Genomic DNA, 21,500 nt, shown 5'->3' on the forward strand with positions numbered 1-21,500 from the left:
TACTTGTGCCAGAGATTGATCCCAGGATCTTACACACGTGAGATACTTCTCAGAAACTTAACAGAAAATGTAATCATTTATTTGAAAACTGTCTCCCATTCAGGATCTTGTAGTGATAATATAGTTAGCAAAATGCTTTGCACACAGATGACCTGGGTTTGATCCTGACAATCCATATTTGTTTCCCTCTGCTCCCTCCAAATCTCACATTCCTTTTGGTTTCTGGGCCATATGCTGTTGTGCTCAGGGGTCACGCCTGGTAGTGCTCTGGGGATCATATGCAGTGCTAGAGAACAAGATGAGGTTTGTCACATTGCAAGGCTTATAATTTCATTTAATTGCCTCTTAAAAATCTTGTATTTGGGGCTGGAATGATAGCACAGTGGGTAGGGCATTTGCCTTGCACACAGCCGATCCAGGTTCGATTTCCAGTATCCCATATGGTCCCCCAAGCACTGCCAGGAGTAATTCCTGAATGCAGAGCCAGGAGTAACACCTGAGTATCTCTGGGTGTGACCCAAAAAGCCAAAAGAAAAAATCCTAAAAATCTTATATTTTGATACAGTCAACAGAGCCAGAACAATAGTATACAATGCATGCGTCTCTGACCCTACACATGGCAATCTGAGATTGACCCCATATGTTTCTCTGAGTGCAGAACCAGGAGGAATCCCTGAGAATTGCTGGGTGTGGCCCCAAAAACCAACCAAACAAACAAAAATAGATACAGTCACCAAGGGTATTATGGTTTCCACATGTGAATTGGGGAGGATACAAGTCAGCCTACAACAACTAACAAAATATGTACCAGTTCTGGCAAGCTGTCACAATAGAAAAACCAAAACAAAATGAAAGGTTTGCTCATTAATCTTGAGATGTGCTGAATTCTTCCTTTGAAAAACAAGTATATCCACTGGCATTCTGAATAATGTGTTAGTGCCAGATATTGTAGTCATCAAGAAAATAATTTTAAGCTTTATCCACTTCCTCTCTTGAACATCTCTCTCTTTCTCTCTCCCTATCTCTGCCTCCTTCTCCCTCCCTTCTCACATCTCTAAATTTCTTTTAATAAAACTACTTTTCTAAATAAGAGATCACCATAAAGCTGCTGAAATACAAGGTCTTAATTATTACCAGTGCATATAGAAAAAGGAATGATAATTATGTGACATGGTAGAGGTTTAGCTAAAACTATGGAGGTAATCAGCTGGCGATTCGTTTACAGTACATGGGGTTGACATGATAGTACAGCAGGTAGGGCATTGGCCATCCATATAGCTGACCTGGGTTGGATCCCTGGCATCCTATATGGTCCAGTACCGCCAGGAGTAATTCCTAAGTGCATAGCCAAGAATAACCCCTGAACATTGCCAAATGTGACCCCAAAAACAAAACAAAACAATAAATAAGTTATAGTACATAAATGTACCAAATCAACACATTGTACACTTTAGATTTATGTGTCAATTATACATACATTTAAAAAAATCTCATCTAAATAATAAACAAAAATACTATAGATAATAATATATCTCAGCTCAAATGTCAAAACTTTATGTCCCTACTCCCACTCTGTCACTTGTCCATAGCTCTTTTGACTATACTAGGTGTTTAGTTGGGAACAAAGTACAAGGACAGGACTACAGAAATATTTTGCTAATGACCAGCTCCTAAAGTAAGAAAAAAATTTAAAATCCAAACATTTTCCCCTTTTTGAAAAACCTAAATCACCATGCATTATAAAATTACAAAATTATGTATGACTGAGTTTCAGTTGCACAATGTTCCAACACCAATCCCATCACCAGTGTCCACCAATGGCCCTAGTTTCCCTTCCACCCCCAAACCTGCCCTTTTGGCAGGCACCTTTCCCCTTCCCTAACTTACCACCCCATCTCCTTATGCCAAACTTCCTACTGAAGACCAGCTCTCCTCCTCTTCATTTTATTGCTGTTGGGCATTTGATAGTCCCCCCACAAAGTTTCTTTATACCCCACACATGATAAGGAACATTCTGTGTCTGTCCCTCTTCCTCTGACTCATTTTACTCAACATGACACTCTCCAGATCCATCCATATTGCAGCAAATTGCCTGACCTCATCTTTTCTTACAGTAGTATTTCACTGTGCACATGTACCATCGTTTCTTTATCCAGCTACCTGTTCTTGGACATATGGATTGTTTCCAGATTTTGGCTATTATGAATAGTGCTGAAATGAAGACAGGAGTACAGATGTCTTTTCTGCATTGTGCTTTTACGCCCTTGGTGTGGATTCCCAGGAGTGGAATTGCTGAGTCATATGGAAGTTCAATTTTTATATTTTTTAGGCTGGACTAGTCGACATTTCCCACAAGCATGAATAAGGGTCCTTCCCCGTGCCCCCATCCATGCCAACACTGATGATTGTTGCTCTTTTTGATGAGTGCCAGTCTCTGTGATTTGCAGTGATACCTCATTATTGTTTTGATTTGCATTTCCCTGATGACTAATCATCTAGAACATTTTTTTCATATGCCTTTTAGTCATCTGTACTATTTCTCTGAGGAGGTTTCTGTCCATCTCTTAATAGGTTCTGTTCATCATTCTGTTCATTTATTATTTATTTATTTATTTATTTAATTTTTTTACTAGTTTTTTATTACATTTTTTTTTAGTGAGTCACAGTGAGGGTACAGTTTCGTGCTTGTTTTTCCCTCATACAGTGTTCGGGAGCCCATCCCTCCACCAGTGTCCATTCTCCACCACCAGTGAACCCAGTATCCCTCCCAATCCCCAGTCCCATCCCCCCAACCCCACCCCGCCTCTGTGGCAGGGCATTCCAATATGTTCTCTTTCTCTCCTTTTGGGTGTTGTGGTCTGAAATAGGGGCATTGAGTGGTCATCATGTTCGGTCACTAGTCCACTTTCAGCACGCATTTCCCTTACCACGAGGGATTTCCATTCACTTTTTATTTGGTGTTCCCTTCTCCATTCAGTATGACATTCCCCCAGCATGTGAGACCAAGTTCCAAGCTATGGAGTCAACCTCTTGGTATTATATACTACTATTCTTGGGTATTAGTCTCCTACTCTGTTATTTTATATTCCACAAATGAGTGTAATCTTTCTATGTTTGTCCCTCTCTTTCTGGCTCATTTCACTTAGCATGATACTTTCCATGTTGATCCACTTATATGCAAAATTCATGACTTCACCTTTTCTAACAGCTGCATAGTATTCTATTGTATAGATGTACCAGAGTTTCTTTAACCAGTCATCTGTTCTTGGGCACTGGGTTTTTTTCCAGGTTCTGGCTATTGTAAACAGTGCTGCAATGATCTGTTCATTTATTGATGGAGTTGGATGTTTTTCCTTATAGAATTCTACCTATGCTTTATATAGTTTGATATTAAACTTGTATCAGGTGAGTGGTAAGTAAATAATTTTTCCCAATCTATGGGAGAAAATTCAAAGATTTTAAATGAATGCTTTTGCTCTCATTCTGCTACGGGGAGATTTCACCACTGTGCTGAAGAAAGAAAGAAGGAAAAGGCGTATCAATTAGGAAAGAATCCATGAAATTCTCATGAAATACATGAGACAATTTTCAGGTGATGTAATTGTTTACTAACTAGCTGATCTCTAGGAACTTCCTAAAACACGATCCTCTAAGAGTAATAAAAGACTCGATATTTTGAGCAACATACAAAAGTTGAATGTATTTGGTACCAATGAACATAAGTGACAATTTAAAAATAGCTCATGCTATGGTCAAAGTATCCTTTACAATTGCTCCAAAAAAAAGAAGAATCCTTGGGTATATATCTTAAGGATGTACAGGATTGATAGGTTTAAAATTACAAAACAGGGGCCTGGAGTAATAGCACAGCAGGTAGGGTGTTTGCCCTGCATGCGGCCGACCCAGGTTCGATTCCCAGAATCCCATATGGTCCCCTGAGCACAGCCAGGAGTAATTCCTGAGTGCATGAGCCAGGAGTAACCCCTGTGCATCGCCAGATGTGACCCAAAAAGCAGGGGGGAAAAACTTCTAAATAAACTTTAAAAAAAAATTAAAAAATTACAAAACACTGATAGAACAACTCAAAGAACACAAATAAGTGCAATAAAGTCACTTTTTCATGGGCTAGAAGTATCAAAAGAGTAAAGATATAAAATTTTCCCCAAATGATCTATAAATTTAGTGTATTTTATATCAAAATTCTTGACAGACTATATTTACAAACCATACAGAAAGGTGTAATGTGTATAACATAGAAAAGTTATTTTACTTTACATTAACAATCTGAGTAGAAAGTTGACAAAAGATCCAAACTGACATTTTATCAGAGGCTAAAACATGGTAAAAAAGAAAGCATATAAAAATGTTCCTCATTAACCATCAATGCAGATTAAAACTATCATCATATACCTTTTAAAATGGTTAACATAGGAGTGACAATAGGGGCCAGAGAGAGTATAAAATGGTGAGGTACTCACCTTGCAGTACTTAGTCCAGTTTCCAGCATCACATACGGCCCCTGAACACCACCAGGGATGATCCCCAAGGACAGCCAGGAGGAGGGATGGACTGAGGGAGGGAAGGAAGGAAGGAAGGAAGGAAGGAAGGAAGGAAGGAAGGAAGGAAGGAAGGAAGGAAGGAAGGAAGGAAGGAAGGAAGGAAGGAAAGGAAGAAAGGGAGAGAGGAAGGAAAGAAGGAATGAAAGAAAAAAGGAAAGAAGGAGGGAAGGAGGGAGGTAGAAAGAAAAACAAATACAGAAATGATGCATTTAGAATAGCTGCTACACTGGTAGAGGGAATGTGAAATGATCCAGTTTGACAGTTTTATATGAAACTAAATTAACAAGCTACCATACGCCCAGCAAGCATATTCTTGGGCCTTTATTTCAGAGAAATTAAAATAAACGTCCAGAGCAGGCTATGTATAATACCGCCAAATGGGAATTAATCTAAATATTCTTTACAGGTGAATGGTTAAAACCTGTGTACGTGTATACTATGGAGTACTATTCAGTGATAAAAAGCAATGGACTATTTGATACCTAAACAGTTCCCCAAAGAATTAGTGTTTTAAAAGCAAATTCCAAAGTCAACATTTTTGAAATGACAAAATTTTCGAAACAGGATTTTTTAGTGGGTTTTTAAAAAAATTTATTTATTTTTTTCTTTTTTGAGTCACACCCAGCAATGCACAGAGATTACCTCCTGGCTTTGCAACTCAGGAATTACTCCTGGTGGTGTTTGGGGGACCATATGGGATGCTGGGAATCGAACCCGGATTGTCTGTGTGCAAGGCAAACACTCTACCCGCTGTGCTATTGCTCCAGCCCCAAGTAGTGGGTTTTAGAAGTTAAGAAGGAGTCAGGGTTGTGAAAGAAAGAATCTATGACATTGAATTATTAACTTGTCTGTATACTAACTCTATACATGCAATAAAATGGTATAGAAAATTAGGGCTGGAGAGATAGTATAGTGAGCAGGTATCTGCTCTGCATGCAGCTTACCTGGGCTCCTATATGGCCCCGTGGGCCTGTCAGAAGTGATTTCCTGAGTACAGAGCTGGGAATAAGCCCTGAGCACTGCCGGGTAGAGCCTGCTCCCAAAAGAGAGAGGAGAGGAGAGGAGGAGAAGGGAGGGGATCGAAGGGGAGTGCAGGGGAGGGGAGGTTTGGAGAGGAGGAGAAAAAGAAAGAAAGAGTTGTGAGAGAGAGAGAGAGAGAGAGATTCAGACCAGCATACATACCTACAATTTGAAGTGAATATCATCCCACTCCCAGTGCAAAAGAAGGCCAAACATGGTTACACCAGCATTTGCCAAAAGGAAACTGAATTATAGAGAAAATAGGAACTGCACTTAGCTGGATCTTTGTACCCCTTTGTTTCAATAGACTGTTGCTAGAGGTTGGAGGATGAACTGAAAACACCTAGCTTGTGTGGTTCTTGAAAAGTAGAAGGGCTTCAGGATGAACAGGATGCGCGAGGGGGTCTTGAGGTCATCAGGTTGTCTGGCGTCCGGAATAGTTAAGTGTTTCTGTGCATTTTCTCCTAAAACTCAATTCATCACAGTTTTCACTCTCTCTGGGCTCTTTTGAAGGTTCAAAGCAATCAAGATAGAGAGAGGGTGGAAAGGATCTCACTAAATTTTTGCCGCTTATTTTTTCCTTCAAAATAGTTGTAACATATTTATTGCTTCTGCAAAGCAATTCCTAGAATACAGTGTGAGTTATTAATGTTTGTCTAAATCAATTGATCAATGTCACATCATTCTGTCTATTCTTAGGGCCCTGGTTTCAAAGGAGAACACTAAATTGGATTTGTTAAGATCCTGGACAGTACCTACAGTGTTTTAAAGTTTTGTAGAAAGGTCGAGGAAAACTGGGTCACTATAGACAAAATTTGTAGTACTTAAAACTGAGAGACAGACAGACAGATAGAAACAGGCAGACAGACTGTTGAGGGCAGGGGGAAACTGGGAACAATGTTGGTGGGAAATAACACTGATGAAGAGACAAGTGTTGGAACGTTGCATGACTGAAACCCGATCAGGAGAATCTGAAGCGACAGCACAGTGGGTAGGGTTTGCCTTGCATGTGGCTGAGCCAGGAGTAACCCCTGTGCATCACTGGTTGTGACCCAAAAAGCAAAAAAAGAAAAAGAAAGAAACCCAATCAGGAGCAACTTTGCAATGGTATCTCATGGTTATTTGAAAAAATAGGGGAAAAAAAGATCTGCATGTGAATCTACAACATATTCAACTGCAAATAAGGTATATTTTAATTTTTTTCTTTTCTTTCTTTTTTTGGGTCACATTCAGCGATGCACAGGGGTTACTTCTGGCTCATGCACTCAGGAATTACTCCTGGCAGTGCTCGGGGGACCATATGGGATGCTGGGAATCGAACCCGGTTTGGCCGTGTGCAAGGCAAACACCTTACCTGCTGCGCTATTTCTCTAGCCCTCAAGGTATATTTTTAGAGGTAGACTTTCACCTTCCCCCACCTCCTAGGAAAATGAAAGCAGCAATCTACTAACAGATTTCTGGGTTTTTGCCATAAGACTGCATGCTATGTCATGTTTCTACTTTGTAGCTGTAGTTCTATTGAGTATCAAATGTCGACTGAAAGGCAAAACAAAAAGGGTGCAAAAATTATGTGGCCCGAGGGAATCAAAATGAAGATGATGAGGCAGAAGCTGTTAGCACAAGTTAACTAGCTCACCTCCAGGATTCTAGTGAAAAGATTTTATAAAGATTAAAGGCACAGGTTCAGGCAGCTACAGTTTTGTTGAGAAGTTAATAAACTTCAGAAACTGCTTTGGGTCTGTGACTTTTGCCTAACCTGTTTCAGTAGTTTTATTTGCTTTTAAAAATTATATGATTTCGGGGCTGGAGCAATAGCACAGCAGATAGGGCGTTGCCTTGCACGCGGCCGACCCGGGTTTGATTCCCAGTATCCCATATGGTCCCCTGAGCACCGCCAGGAGTAATTCCTGAGTGCAGAGCCAGGAGTAACCCCTGTGCATCGTCAGGTGTGACCCAAAAGCAAAAAAAAAAATTATATGACTTGGGCCTGGATCAAAATACAACAGGCAGGCTGCTTGCCTTGCACACAGTCCACCTGAGTTCGATCCCCGACACCTGGTATGATCTCTGAAGCACCATCAGGAGTGATCCTTGAGTGTAGAGCCAGGAAGGAGTAAGCCCTGAGCACCGCTGGGTGTGATCCCCTTCCCAAAGAAATTTTTTTTAATTTAAAAATTATATGACTAGAGGAATAAAAAGAAGACGCGTTTATTACATCAAAAAAATGGTTTGCTAGCATGGCCTTAATTTTCAGCCTCAGTCTTGCAGAATGCCCGTTTTTGTTGACATGTAGATATGATTTTTTTTTCCCTTCTCCCAGAATTTGAATTTTAGGCTATGCGTATTATATGTGAGTCAACAGAACATAAGAAATTTCTGGAAAAAGTAGAATTCATCTATTAGTTTGTCTTAGTTTTTGTGTGATTGTTGTATTTTTCTTCCTAAGCTGGGACACATGTTTCAAATTTCAAATATAATGCATCCCGGCTGAACCATTATAGAACCTAGCTTTCTTAAGAAAGAGCAAAAGTTGTGCTTCACATAAGAAATCCCTGTAACTCATGTAAGGGACCCATGGAGAAACACAAGCTCGGGTACATAAAGGCTGGGCCGACTGGCAATGCTGAGAAAGAAAGTGGCAGGAAAAGATGGAGTGGGAGTAGGTAAGAAGCAAAAAAGTTAGATTGTTGATTTTCTTTTTTCTAGTTGGGGGGCACACCAACAGTGCTCAGGGGTTCCTTCTGGCTGGGTACTCAGGAATCACTCCTGGTGGGCTCAGGGGACCATGTGGGACACAGGGGATCAAACCCGGGTCTGCTGCATGCCAGGCAAGCGCCCTACCCACCGTAGATGTCTTCAGCCCCAGTTGGTGCCTTTCTTCAAGAGCAAAGTTTTAGAATATTGACATTTAGTTTGTTTAGTGTCTGAGCAAAACAGTACATCTCCTACGTGATAAGGCTGTGTTTGCAAAATGACATTGTATAACTGGCTATATTTAATGTTTTTAGAGTAGATATCTTTTTGTCCATATTTCATAAACAGAGATGCTTGGCTTGACTAGTAATAGACATGCCCAAGTACCCGCTGTACCATAGCCTGAGTCCGACTTGGGATTTATGGTTATAGGTTTCATTACATAGTCTTAAGACGAGACCTTGAATTTTCTACTGTCAGAAATTTCTCAGTGCTGGCTTACAGTTAGCAAGGTCAGGAGCTCATTTGGACTCAAAGCTATAAAAAGAATCCAGACATGATAAGTAGGTCAGAGCTGAAAGCTGTTTCAGTCTTTCGATTATCAGCCCAGAGTGACCATCTGGGACAATTTTGCCACATTTTTAAGTGTAAACCACATGTCGCTTTTGGGAAAGGTTTGTGGTGTGGGATGTTTGCTTTCTGACTACAGTTACCATCATATGACTCGGGGGAACACTTGAACAGAACACAGGCCCCACTGCTAAAAATGGCTTCTAAACGGAAAAAAATTACTTCCAGAAACAAACAAGAGTAAAACACCAGAATTTTAGGGACAATAAGCAAGTGGGTTGAGTAATTGAAAACAAAACAAAATAAAACAAACAACCAAATTAACAATCCTGGTTTCCAAGTTAAAAATTTAGAATCCGTGTTTCTTTTTTATTTTTTTGCTTTGTGGGTCACACCTGGCATTGCACAGGGGTTACTCCTGGCTCCTGCACTCAAGAATCATTCCTGGTGGTGCTCAGGGGACCATATGGGATGCTGGAAATCAAACCCGGGTTGGCCAAGTGCAAGGCAAACCCCCTACCTGTTGCGCTATTTATTGCTCCAGCCCTAGAATCTGTATTTCTTTCTATTGCTCCCTTTCCAGTCCTCCAAACTGTAGATTAAAAATAAAATAAGAAAGAAAAAGAAAAAAAGGAGGGGGGCTGGAGCGATAGTACAGCAGTTAGGGCATTTGCTTTCCAAGCAGCAGACCCAGGTTCAATTCCCAGCATCCCATATGGTTCCCTGAGCACTGCTAGGAGTAATTCCTGGGCGCAGAGTCAGGAGTAACCCCTGAGCATCACTGGGTGTGACCCAAAAAGCAAAAAAAAAGAAAAAAAAAGGTGAGCATATGTTTATGGGGGACTGACCTAAGCTCTAATTTGGGTCTGCTGGCTCACTGTAATGACGATTTTGGAGAGAGGAGTTGGGGTGGGTCATACTCAGAGGTACTTAGGGTTTACTCCTTTCTCTGTGCTTAGGGATCATTCCTAGTGGTGCTCAGGGGGTCACATGCAATGCTGGGAATAGAACTGTGTAATGTGCATGCAAGGCAAGTGCCTTACCCACCATACTACCTCTCTGGTCTCTGAAAGTTTTTTTTATAGAAAATATTTGTGGGGGGGTGGTGTGGGTGATGAGGGAGACACCCAGTGGTGCTCTGGGATTACTCTTGGCTCTGTGCTCAGGGATCAATCCTGGCGAGGCTATTTCCCTGGCCCACAGTGGAAATTTTGTTTGGTTTGTTATTTTTTGCCATTCCCAACTATGCTCAGGGCAGTGCTCAAGGGACTATTTGTAGTGCCAGGAATGGAACCAGTGTTAGTTGTGTGCAATGCAGGTGCCTTAACTCCTGTACTATCTAACTACTCACAATGGAAATTTTTTATCTAAGTGTCTTAAATTTAGGGGTAGCTTCCCTTTGTATCTAATCACAGTGAAGAGTTCAAAGATTCCATTAGAAAACAATCTGTTTATTATTTTATTTTAACTTCGACTCTCATCATAATCTAATATATTGGTAAGCACTCTTCAGTTGTTATGTGTTGCTTCAAGCTTTCTGCCAAAGATAGCTTCTTTACCAAAACACCAAGATGACACCATTCTTGGCTTAGAAAGTGTAACTTGATAATGAAGAGGTGCCTCACTCCTGAGCCCTGTGAGGGAGGACAGAACTATTACAATTTTACAGAGTAGAACTTGTGGGCCAGGACTGACATTTAATCTCAACTACTTCATATCATTGATAAGATGCATCTTATCAGAAGGTTTTGTACCTTATTGACTGTACTGTGAATGAAGGTTTCATTCTCTCAGAGTGACATTTAAAAGGCAAGCAAGCATAGATTTGAAGATCACTTTTTAAAGGAATTTTTGCAAACAATGGTCTTTCTGTCTCTTGCAATATGTATACTCTTTCTTCTGGAAAAGCATTCTTGCTAGTTCAATGTTAAACTCAATGCTCACACTATTAATTCCATTAATGGTAGAGAGTAAGAAATATCACAGAATTAAAATTTTAGGTTTTTTTGGTGGGGTGGCGAGTATTGAGTTAAATTAGCAGTGCTCTGTGGCTACTACAGTCCTGGCTCTGTGCTCAGGGATCACTCTCAAGATTGGTTCTGGGGAATGATGAACCGGGGTAGGTGGTTGCAAAGCAAGCACTTTAATTCCATATCCTATCTCTCTGGCCCTTAAAATCTAATCTTTAAAAGGAACCCCCCCTTAACAAAATAGAACTCAACTCTGACAACAAAAACCACTATAGACTCAATTATTTAGTACTATTCAATTGCTAGGACTTTGCCAGTCAAGGGAAGAATATTTCCAGCTTGCTATTTGAAGATTTAAAATAAGTTATGAGGCCTGGAGGCAATAGCACAGCAGGTGGGACATTTGCCTTGCACATGGCCGATCCGGGTTCGATTCCCAGCATCCCATATGGTCCCGCAAGCAACACCAAAAGTAATTCTTGAGTGCATGAGCCAGGAGTAATCCCTGTGCCTCGCAGGGTGTGACCCAGAAAGAAAAAAATGAGTTATGGTAGCTTTCTAAAGGAGGAAGTCTCTGTAACTTTCAGATTTCCACATAAATATTAGAATACTTCAAATGCTTTGCAAAATCTGGTCTACTGCAAATTTATTTTTTATTTGTGTTTTTTGGGAGGGGGCTTTAGCAATGGTGGGGAGTACTATGGTTATACTCCAGGGTACTTAAGAAGCCGTTGTGGTGACAAGGATTGAGCCCGGGACCCTCTGCCAGGCACTCCACTCCTTTGAGGTCTGGTCTGGGCCTGACCTAGTGAAAATTTATACTTCTCCAAAATGGACTTGAGGCAATTTACACATAGTGAAAGAAATTATATGAAAATAAGGTCATTAGTTCATAGGAAAGCAATTATACCAACAAAAGTGCTGATTGAATATATTTCACCAAGCTTCCTGGCAGACAAAGTGAAAAAGAGTAATGGAGAAAGCGTTGAATTGGGAAGCATAAGAAATTATTTCAAGTTTGGTTATTTCCAACTGTCACATTTTAGCAGTGTGGCAAGGATCTTTCTTTGAGTGTGTCATCTCCAGAGTGCTTCCTTTAAAAAATGTGGAGAATAAGCGTCTAAAAGAATTTCAGGGGTATTCATGGAGGTGCTGTATGTGAGAAAAAACTGGAGCATAATAAAAACAGAAGTGAAGGTCATCCATAATGTATGTTATTCAGTAGCACTGTAGCACTTTCATCCCGTTGTTCATTGATTTGCTCGAACAGGCACCAGTAACGTCTCCATTGTGAAACTTGTTGTTACTGTTTTTGGCATATCGAATATGCCACAGGGAGCTTGTCATACTCTGCCGTGTGGGCAGTATACTCTCCTCCGTAGCTTGCCAGGTTCTCTGAGAGGGATGGAGGAATCGAAACTGGGTCGGCTGCATGCAAGGCAAACGCCCTACCCGCTGTGCTATCACTCTCACTTATACAATTCACCCAGTGTTTTATGAGTCTTTCATCCCTGGGATCCAGCCAGGGGTGGGCACATGGTAGCACAGTGAGCAGAACCAAGAAGGGTGGGCAGGCGGGAGGCACATGGTCCTATGTGTTACCTTCTCAGACTTGAATGTATGTGTGTGTGTGTGTGTGTGTATGTGTGTGTGTGTGTGTGAGAGAGAGAGAGAGAGAGAGAAGTCACACCTGACGATGCTCAGGAGTGACTCCTGGTTCTGCACTCAGGAATTACTCTGGGCGGTGCTTGGGTGACCATATGGGATCTAGGGATCAAACTGGGTCTGCTGCATGCAAGAGTAGTGCCCTACCTGCTGCACTATCGCTGGGGCCCAGAATGCATGTTTGGGCAACCTCATTCATTTCTAAATGAAAAGATGAGTTTCTGTTACTGAGCAGCTAAGAGAGTCTGTGAAAGTGCTCATCTGTACAGGAGTTCCAGGAACTTCTGTCCACAGTGTTAAACAGACTTTGAACACCTTTCCCATTTCACAAACCTGTTCCACATTTCAGGACAACGTCCTCTGTCGCCCTTTCCAACGTTTACTTCAAGCCTTCCACAATTTGCACTCACTTGCCTCTTCACTCTTCAATCTCTGCATCTTCCCTGACCTCTGGCAAATGAAGTGCTGTTAATTTTATACTGCCATGGTACTACTTACCACATTGACCCCTATTCCCCGCATTGTGATTGGACTAGCATTAGCTGAAGGTATTGAATTTTTTAGTGGTAGTCATTTACTTTTGGCTTGGGGGATGATCAGGGCTCACTTCTAGTGGTATTCAGGTATATAGGGTGCTGGGGACTGAATCTGGGCTATATGCGTGCAGGATAAGCACCTACCTTTTTGTACTGTCTTCCTGTCCCAATGGTACTAGTTATTAACTAAAAATAATCATTATGACACTTGCACCATTATTAACTTTTTTTTGGGGGGGGTGTGCACACCGGGTATTCCTCTGGTCTTACTTCTGTCTCTATGCTCAGGGATCACTCCTGGTGGTCCTGGGGGGCCCTATAATGTTACAGTGATCCGAGCAGGGTCTGCCCCTGTAAGGTAAACAAACGCCCTACCAGCTGTACAATTGCTCTGACCCCTTACTACACTCATTTCTTGGACTATAAACTCCCACAGAGCAGAGACCTAGCATTTTCTGTTGTTCGACCTGGGTGCTAAGGTCTAATGCATGTGCTTCAACATAGTAGGTGCTCAGCCAGCATATATTAACTTAATCAGTATCCCGGGCGGGCACAATCTCTCCTTTGGGTGTGAGTGGAGGCCTAGTGTGCCAGGGTACACAGCAAAGCTCCTCCGAAGTGCAGGGGACTAAGCAGCTCCGCAGCGCTGGGCCGCGGTCAGGAAACTTGGGTTGCACGTGGGTTGCCTGTTTTGCAAAGTGAATCTTGCAGCTCAGGTTTTTGGGAGGGGCAGAGCCCCGCCCTTCTTCGGGCCAAGAAACAAAAGCGAAGTCGGGCTCCAGCTTTCCGGGCTGGGGCTCCAGTGGCTGCCGCCGAAGCTCTCGCTCCAGGGCACAACCTGGAAACCCCCCCACCCCCCTCGCAAACATCCGGCGCTTTCGCAAAGCCCGGCGTGCCAGCTGGAGGCTGCGCCGGGACTGCCCCTTCTCATTTCTCCCGCGCGAAACCCGGGCCGGACGGCTCCACTCCCTCCCTCCGCTGCAGGGGGGAGCCCGGCGCCCCGACTCCGGCCGCCGCCGCGGGCCGCGCTCCCCGGCCGCCTCCGTGCGGCGCCGCCCGCGAGGCCGAGTCCCGGGGCGCGCGGTGCGGCGCGGCGGGCGCGGGCGCCCGAGTCGGGCCCGCGGCGCCCGGGGCCCGGCGCGCCGCGCTCCCCCCCGTCCCGGCCGCCGAGTGCGCCCCTCCCCGGGCCGCCGGGAGCTCCGGGCGGAGCGCGCGGGCTGCGCGGCCGCGGGCCGTTCTCCGTGCGCCGGGCCCGAGGCGTGCCGCGCTCCCCGTGGCCGCGTGCTCGGCGCGGGAACCCCGCGGGCCAGGATGGAGGTGGCGACTCGCTCCCAGGTGAGGGTCGGGCTGCCCGCCGCAGCCCCCGCGCCCCCGCGGCCTGCCCACCCGCTCGCTGGCCGCGCTGGGCCGCCCCCAACCAACGTGGCCCTTGGCCGCGGCGTGACCGTCGGGCACGCCGGGCAGGTGTGCGCGCCTGGGGTCGCCACTGCGTCCCCGACTCCGGCTCGGGGTGGGGGTCCTTGGAGGTGCCGGCCGGGCTCCGGGGAGTGCAAGTATTTCCAGGAACACGAGGGAGAAGGGGGGGGGGGCGCAGCGCATGGGGGAGGAGAGGGGACAAGGAAGGTTTTTGGGGGAGGGTGTGCGCGCGCCCTCTTCTTTACCCGGGAGTTGGCCCAGGCATAAGGAAGTTGGAGACAACTAATTTTTCCTCCCCCAAAGAACAGGACTGCGACTGAGAATAGTTCAGCTTGTATGTTCATTTTAAAGAAATGGCCCCAGTATGTGTTATGATGGAACTTTTTAGACCCGTTTTCAAGTCTTTTGGAAATAGCAGCGTCGTTTAGACCCAGTTAAACAAAAAGCCCCGAGATCCACCCAGCTCCACCCAGCGTCTGTCAGCAGGATCCCGACTTATGCATATTGGCCTTAATTTGGTGATCAAAAAGCTCTTTCACACCCTGAGAGGAACTTGGCTGAAGCGTCTCAGTGGGTTGTGGGAATCACCTATTGAACGAGGTTTTCGATCACTTTTTAAATTTTAAACTTCCGGAAAGAGCCCTTTCTCGACTCTCGAGTAATGAATGTGTTGTGTTCCGCGGTGAGCAGTGAAAGCTTTTTACCTACGGGCTAAAAATAAACTGTTAGAAAGGGAAGGAAGCAAAGGGAAGGAAGCTGCCAGCCGTTGTGAGAGCCTAGAGAGATGCGGTGGGTGCGGGCTGCATGGCTGTTCCTGCTTTCCTAGAAGGGGGACCCCCACCCCGTGTTGGCAAAGGCCAAGGGAGTGGGTTCTGGTACCTGACCCTTAACGATAGAGTCAAGAGTGATGCTTTGGCCCTGCGCACTTTCTGGAAGGAGTGCTGAAAGCGGACCTTGGAGGAAGATGTCAGGGCTTATAAGAAAGTATTGGTCAGTGCCCTTGATGAAGGAGGCACTGAGCAAGAAGGAACTTAGAGTTCAGAAGAACTGAAGGGTTAGGGCTTTGTGTGTATATGTGGCTGGCCACTGCCTGAGAATTAGTGTCTTGTACTTCTGGGAGGGTTTGTTTCTCCTGGTCTTCAGCATTTGGGGAAAGAGCTCTGAGCCTCTTGTGAATATCCCCCGGCTATGTCTTATCTTTTCTCAGGACACTGCAGTCCTCTGCCCCGCCTGCCACTTTCCCTACATCTTTCCTGCTTAGGGAATTTAAAATTACTGTCCCAGAAGGTGCATTTGAAAGCCAACCTTTCATTGTCAAATCATGAGGCTAATTTTTGGTACCTGTGAAATGTTGAGCTATTTACCTTGTAGGGATAATCAACAAATTATATCCAACCCATTATGCACCAATTAGGACAAATTAGTATATGTAAGAAGATCAGGTTGGTGGTGGTGTTTTTTTTTTTTTAAAGACTTCTAATTGGTAACACAAATTAAGATGTGTGCTATTTCCTGCTTATCATCATGTAGATGTGAGCAGATTACAGTGGCTTTCCTTTGGGCCAAAGGAGGGAGGTTCTGTGTCCCCAGCCACTGGCCCATAATGAACCTTCCTGCACAGTCAGATGCTGAGTTCTTTTTTCTTTGTTTTGTTTAGTTTTTTGGGTCACATCTGCCGATACACAGGGGTTACTCCTGGCTCATGCACTCAGGAATTAATCCTGGTGGTCTTCAGGGGACCAAATGGGTTGCTGGGAATCCAATCCAGGTCAGCTGCATGCAAGGCATATGCCCTACCTGCTGTGCTATCGCTCCAGCCCAATGCTGAATTCTTGTAGTTCTGCCCCAACCCCCCACCTTATGAATAAAGCCCCTTGATGAACCTCCCCAAGTGATATACGTTAGCGGGGGGAAAGGGTAAGCTCAGTATGTAACAGATTTTCTTCTTGTGCTCACAGTTGGTGTAATTTACAGTGCTTGGGAAGGGCTAGGCTGGAAGGGGCTCTTGGGCCTGTAGGCCTCTCTGTTCCCCTCAGAGGGAAGACTCCAGGCTGTGAGGAGAGGGAGCAGTCATTAAGCTTGTTCACTGCTTTCTCATCTCTGCATCTCAGCCCTCGCCCTGTGTGGTGGGTTGCTCTCTGCCTGCAGGCTGTGTCTCTGTTGGGTAAGTGCTGTGTCTCTGTGCTTGTCTGGTGATTGATGGAGAAGCTTCCCAGTCAAGGCAAGGGGTCGCCCTCTTACTGAGAGGTCTCAGCACAGGACTACTGGTGGGGGGGTTGGGGGCTGGGGTGGTGAGATGGCTTCGCTTTGGAGGTTCGGAAGGTCTGTGTTGCCCTTTTCCTTTCCTTTAGCTCTTGGGTGCATTTTGGACCCTAGGAAAAGGATGTGATCCTGGATGTTCTCATGAATTCCCATATGTTCATGTGTGGAAGGGGTTGGGGATTTCTTCTGGTTAGGATTTTCAAAATTTGAAAATGTACATTTATATTTCCCTGGTTTTCCCAAATGCGTGCCCTGAGCCCTAGAAATGGGTCATTGAGGGCCATTACTTGTGATGTTTTTGTTTTGGGCCATATCTGGTGGTGCTCAGGGGATATTTTCATCTCTGGGCTCAGGAGGGACCCCTGGTAGTTAGTTCTCAGGGATCAGGGGTGGGGTTGAGGGAAAAGGATGAGGATGGACACACACAAGGCCAAGTGCCTTTCACGCCTGTACTGTCTCTCTGGTCCCCACTCGTGGCCTCTTGAATTGCCACTAAAGTAGTCTCCTAGTTAGGAGGGCACTTAGTCATTGTTTAGCTAAGCTCTCTGCTCTCCCAACCATGAAAGAACTGAGTTCTCCTTGATCAGAAGAAAATCTCCAATCAGGCAGTTCCAATCTGGTCAGGCCCATAGGACAGAAAACTGAGATACTTTGTGACTTAAAACAGTTTATGATTATTACAGTGAATCAGTGACAGACCCCAATAAAAACATTTGAATAAAACAAAAGTGCAGGCTTGTTAATTTTTAAACTGGTCATGGCACCATAGTTTAGAGTTTTTACCTCCAAGCCAGGGTTTTGTTTCATTAAAGACTTAAGTCTTTATTCACCAGAGTGGAATGGATGGAGGTTACTTGAAGGAAGGATAGAGATAAGAATCCACTAGGGGACCATTTTATTTTGTTTTTGTTTTTTGAGCCGTACCTGGTGGGGCTCAGGGCTGATTCCTGGCTTTGTGCTCCGGAATCATCTCCTTGAGGTGCTGGGGAGACCACAGGAGGTGTCAGGGATCGAGCCTGCGTTGGCTGCGTGCAAGGCAAGCGCGGTACCCACCTGCTATGCTGTTTCTCTAGCCCTTTGTAGTAAATACTGGTGCTCTGTGTGTAGTACCAAAATATGTCTAGGGCCAGAGTTTTAATTGAAATACTTGGTTCTTCCTGCTTGTTTTGTTTCCACGATCATCAGCTTATGACAGGACTCCCAGACTGGTGGAGACTGTCAGATTTTTAGTGGTGGCAGACACTGTTTTCCTCTCCCCATCCTTCTGCCTTTCTCTAGAGCTCAGTTGCTTCTTGCTCTGTGATTTGGGAGTGGGCCCGCCTCCCTCAAACTGCCTTTCCAAAAGCAGTGGGTTGTAGCACTGTAGCACTGTTGTCCCGTTGTTCATCGATTTGCTCGAGCGGGCACCAGTAACGTCTCCATTGTGAGATTTGTTACTGTTTTTGGCATATCGAATATGCCACTGGTAGCTGCTCTGCTGTGCAAGTGGGATACTCTCAGTAGCTTGCCGGGCTCTCTGAGAGGAACAGAGGAATCGAACCCGGTCGGCCGCGTGCAAGGCAAACACCCTACCCGCTGTGCTATGGTTCCAGTCTCAGTGGGTTGTACTGCCCACATTTTCAAGAGAGGCCAAATTGACTCCTTTGCTCCGGGCAACCCAGCCAGGAAGGAGGGAGAACCCTGAGTTCTGTCCCAGGCCGCTGTCTGATTCCTGCCCCTGACATCCAGGGGCGGGCTTGGGGCAGGTCACACCACGTGCTCTGAGTCAGTGTCAGGAGGACAGAGCTGTGTGCCTAACTTCTAATGCCCCGGGACTGACAGGCCGTGACAAATGCACTGGACAAATGCGCTGCTTGGGGTGATGAGGAGCACGTGTTACGGGGATCAGACCCAGGGCCTCGAACATGCGTGGCATGTGCTTTGCCACTTAAGCCACACACACACTCCCTGTAAGGACTGAGGTGCTGGCTGCACCTCATCACAGGATCGCCTCACTCCCCAGAAGGGCTGGGTGCTGCTGCAGCTGGGCTCCTCTGTGTCTAGGAACTGACCAGATGATGCTTTGACTAGAATTCTTTCCGTGAAGGTCGGTGTGGAATGTAAATCAGATCCCACAGAGCTTTTACGGAGGAGCGAATTCTCTGCACGCAGGAGTCCGGCGTTCACATAAGCAGAACCGAAAACTGACATTGAGCTCCTGCTCTTCTGTCTCCCTCCCCTCTGATTCCCAGACAGTTTGTGTCCTACGTTCGCCTGTGTCTGGTATCCATTTTTGCACTGTCTCGTTGCAACTGTAAATCATCCCTTCGCTTCCTGAAATGCGTGTTTCTGGAAGGCCGGACGTGCAGAGGCCGTTTAGTAGGCGCACAAATTATCGTGTGATTTCTACGAGAGCTGACATGATCCTCCTTGACTTAGGAGCTGGTTATAAGCCGTGGGTAGTTTGTAGAACTTGAAGCTTCTGCGCACCTAAGGCCTATTTGCCTTTTGATTGTACTTAAAATGTTTTACTTACAGGTTGTACTTGACATTTTAAAAATACCACTTTGGAGGGACTGGAGCAATAGTACATCGGGTAAGGTGTTTGCCGTGCATGTGGCTGACCCGGGTTTGATCCTGGGAATGGGGTTTGATCCCGGGAATGGCATATGGTCCCCTGAGTCCTGCCAGGAGTGATCCCTGAGCGCAGAGCTGGGAGTAAGCCCTGAGCACTGCTAGGTGTGCTGGCCGGCCCCCAGATAAAACAGGACTGTAGCTGCAAGCCTCCAGCGTGCTTAGGTCTGGGGGTGACCCTATGCATTCCTGTAGAATTTGTGAGAATAGTGTGAAACAGTTTGAGGCTTGTCCTGCTCCATCCAGAACAAGGTTATAAAAGTTTCAGACAAATGTAAATAAATAAATGAAGGCACATTGAGTCCCTTTGAATGAGTCTGAAAGTCTGCGTGCTGTTGGAAGCACATACAGAGGGGGGTAGTGGTGGTGGTGGTGGTGGTGGTGGTGGTGGTGGTTTTGTGTGTGTGTGTGCGCGCGCGCATGCGTGTGCGTGCGCACGTGTGCGCATGTGTGCTGTCCCAACATCTATCTTTGGTCCTGGTCGTGGTGTAGGGATCACACCCCACAGATGCCATCCCCAATTCTGTGAGTCCCCTAAATTTTCTGGGAGCAGCCCAGGGCCTGGGCAGGCCCCACCTCTGTCCTCTGCCCTAGAGAAGTGGCTGAGCTGCTGATTTTCCAGGTGCTTGAAGAACCTGGCCTGAGTACCCATTGTAATTTTGATGGAAGTTGTTGAAAGCTGTGCATTAGGACCGCCCAGGGCCCCAGCAGGCTGCCTACATTTTCCTGTTGCCCTCAAAGGGAGGAGACTAGTCTGTGCCTGCCCCAGAGTCTGGGTTGTTACCCACACCCCCTGCCCCCTGCTGGGAAGTTTCTCCTCCATCTCCAGTTGTAGCTGGTCTACTTTGCATTCTCTTCCACAAGGTAATTTTGTCTATTTGAATGCAGAAATGTTAGTTAACAGGACTCTCCTGAGCGAGAGGCTTCCCTCCCCTCTCCCACCTCTGGTCCCTGAAAACTCCTGGCCATCCCCAAGCTGTGCAGTTCCAGAAACTTTGAACCCCCAAATAGCAAAGGCAGGACGCAGACTGCGGTGCTCAAGAAGGCTGGACGGACCGGCCAAGCTCCCTGCCTGCCTCCAGTGTCCTTCCACTGACCCCCCCGGGCTCTGCAGGCAGCTCAGTGGAAACCTATCCAGATGCATCTCAGCAGCTTTAGGTCATACTAAAATTAAGAATATTGTTTCTTGCGAAGCATGCCTTTCTGCTCTAAGCATTGGTTTACAGGGAAAGCTAAGAAAAAGAAGAGTGCATTTAAAACCATTGTTCCGAAAATTTCCCCCCCCCCACAGTTAACCTTAGTTTTTTTTTTTTTAATTGGGAAGTTTTTATTTTAAATAAAAATAGATACGGCTCCTGAGGCCTCACACAGCCTTTTGCCTGCTCTAACTCACAGGGCTCTGGCAGAAGGAAACCTCCCCCCAACGCCCTAAAAGAAAATGCCTTGTTCTGTCCAAGACTCTGAAAAGAGCATCAGCATGTCCTCTGACCTTTGCCAAGCGAAGTGTCCTCATTGCTGGCTGGAATGACACTGAGAGAGATGCTTCATTCACTGGGGCACAAGCCTGGAGCCAAGTGGGGTCCGCTGCCTGTGGCCCTGATTGTTCAGCATTTTCCTCTAGTGGGGCAGAAGTGCATGAAGGGGGTCTGGGTATAAAGGCTTCCAGGTCGAGCTGTGTGGTGAGGGCCCCCAGGGCAGGCTGCCCAGGGACCTCTACATGCCCAGGGCCACTACCACCTCCACAATGGGCTTGTAGTCTGTGTGTTCTCCGCTCCCCCCGGGGGTGGGGTGGGGGGTGGGGGGTGGCAGGCAGCTCCAGTCCTGCAGTTGTGGACCTGTGACAATATCGGTGCTGCTTCTAGAAATTTCCTGCCCCTGCTGGTGGGGCATTGCCTTCCAGAATTAACCTCACAGCTGCATTTCCCAGATGTTCCTGCAGCTCCAGTGATATGGTTCTCATAGTGGGACATTAATGCTTGGGTGTACCAACTTTTTAATTTTTTTTTTCTTTTTTTTGGGTCATACCCGGTGATGCACAAGGGTTACTCCTGGCTCTGCACTCAGGAATTACCCCTGGCGGTGCTCGGGGAACGATATGGGATGCTGGGAATCCAACCTGGGTCGGCTGTGTGCAAGGCAAACGCCCTACCCACTGTGCTATCGCTCCAGCCCCCTTGGGTGTACAAACTTACTGC

At 45.8% G+C, this 21,500-nt stretch overlaps 1 protein-coding gene and 1 non-coding gene across 3 annotated transcripts in view; both read left to right on the top strand.

The window, feature by feature from the left end:
• Positions 1-14,194: 14,194 nt before the first annotated feature.
• CDCA7L (cell division cycle associated 7 like) overlaps positions 14,195-21,500 on the top strand; it is a 35,298-nt gene continuing 27,992 nt past the window's right edge. For both annotated transcript variants that reach the window (XM_055120228.1, XM_055120219.1), the window contains exon 1: positions 14,195-14,349. In XM_055120228.1, the coding sequence (XP_054976203.1) occupies positions 14,326-14,349 (24 nt within the window). In that variant the 5' untranslated portion in view covers positions 14,195-14,325. The remainder of the gene's footprint in view (positions 14,350-21,500) is intronic.
• LOC129400953 (small nucleolar RNA SNORA9) lies at positions 19,448-19,579 on the top strand. Its single transcript, XR_008627999.1, has one exon. It is a non-coding gene; the product is annotated as a small nucleolar RNA SNORA9 (small nucleolar RNA).

This window comes from Sorex araneus, chromosome 1 (genome assembly GCF_027595985.1).
Source record: "Sorex araneus isolate mSorAra2 chromosome 1, mSorAra2.pri, whole genome shotgun sequence".
In the NCBI taxonomy this organism is placed as follows: domain Eukaryota; kingdom Metazoa; phylum Chordata; class Mammalia; order Eulipotyphla; family Soricidae; genus Sorex; species Sorex araneus.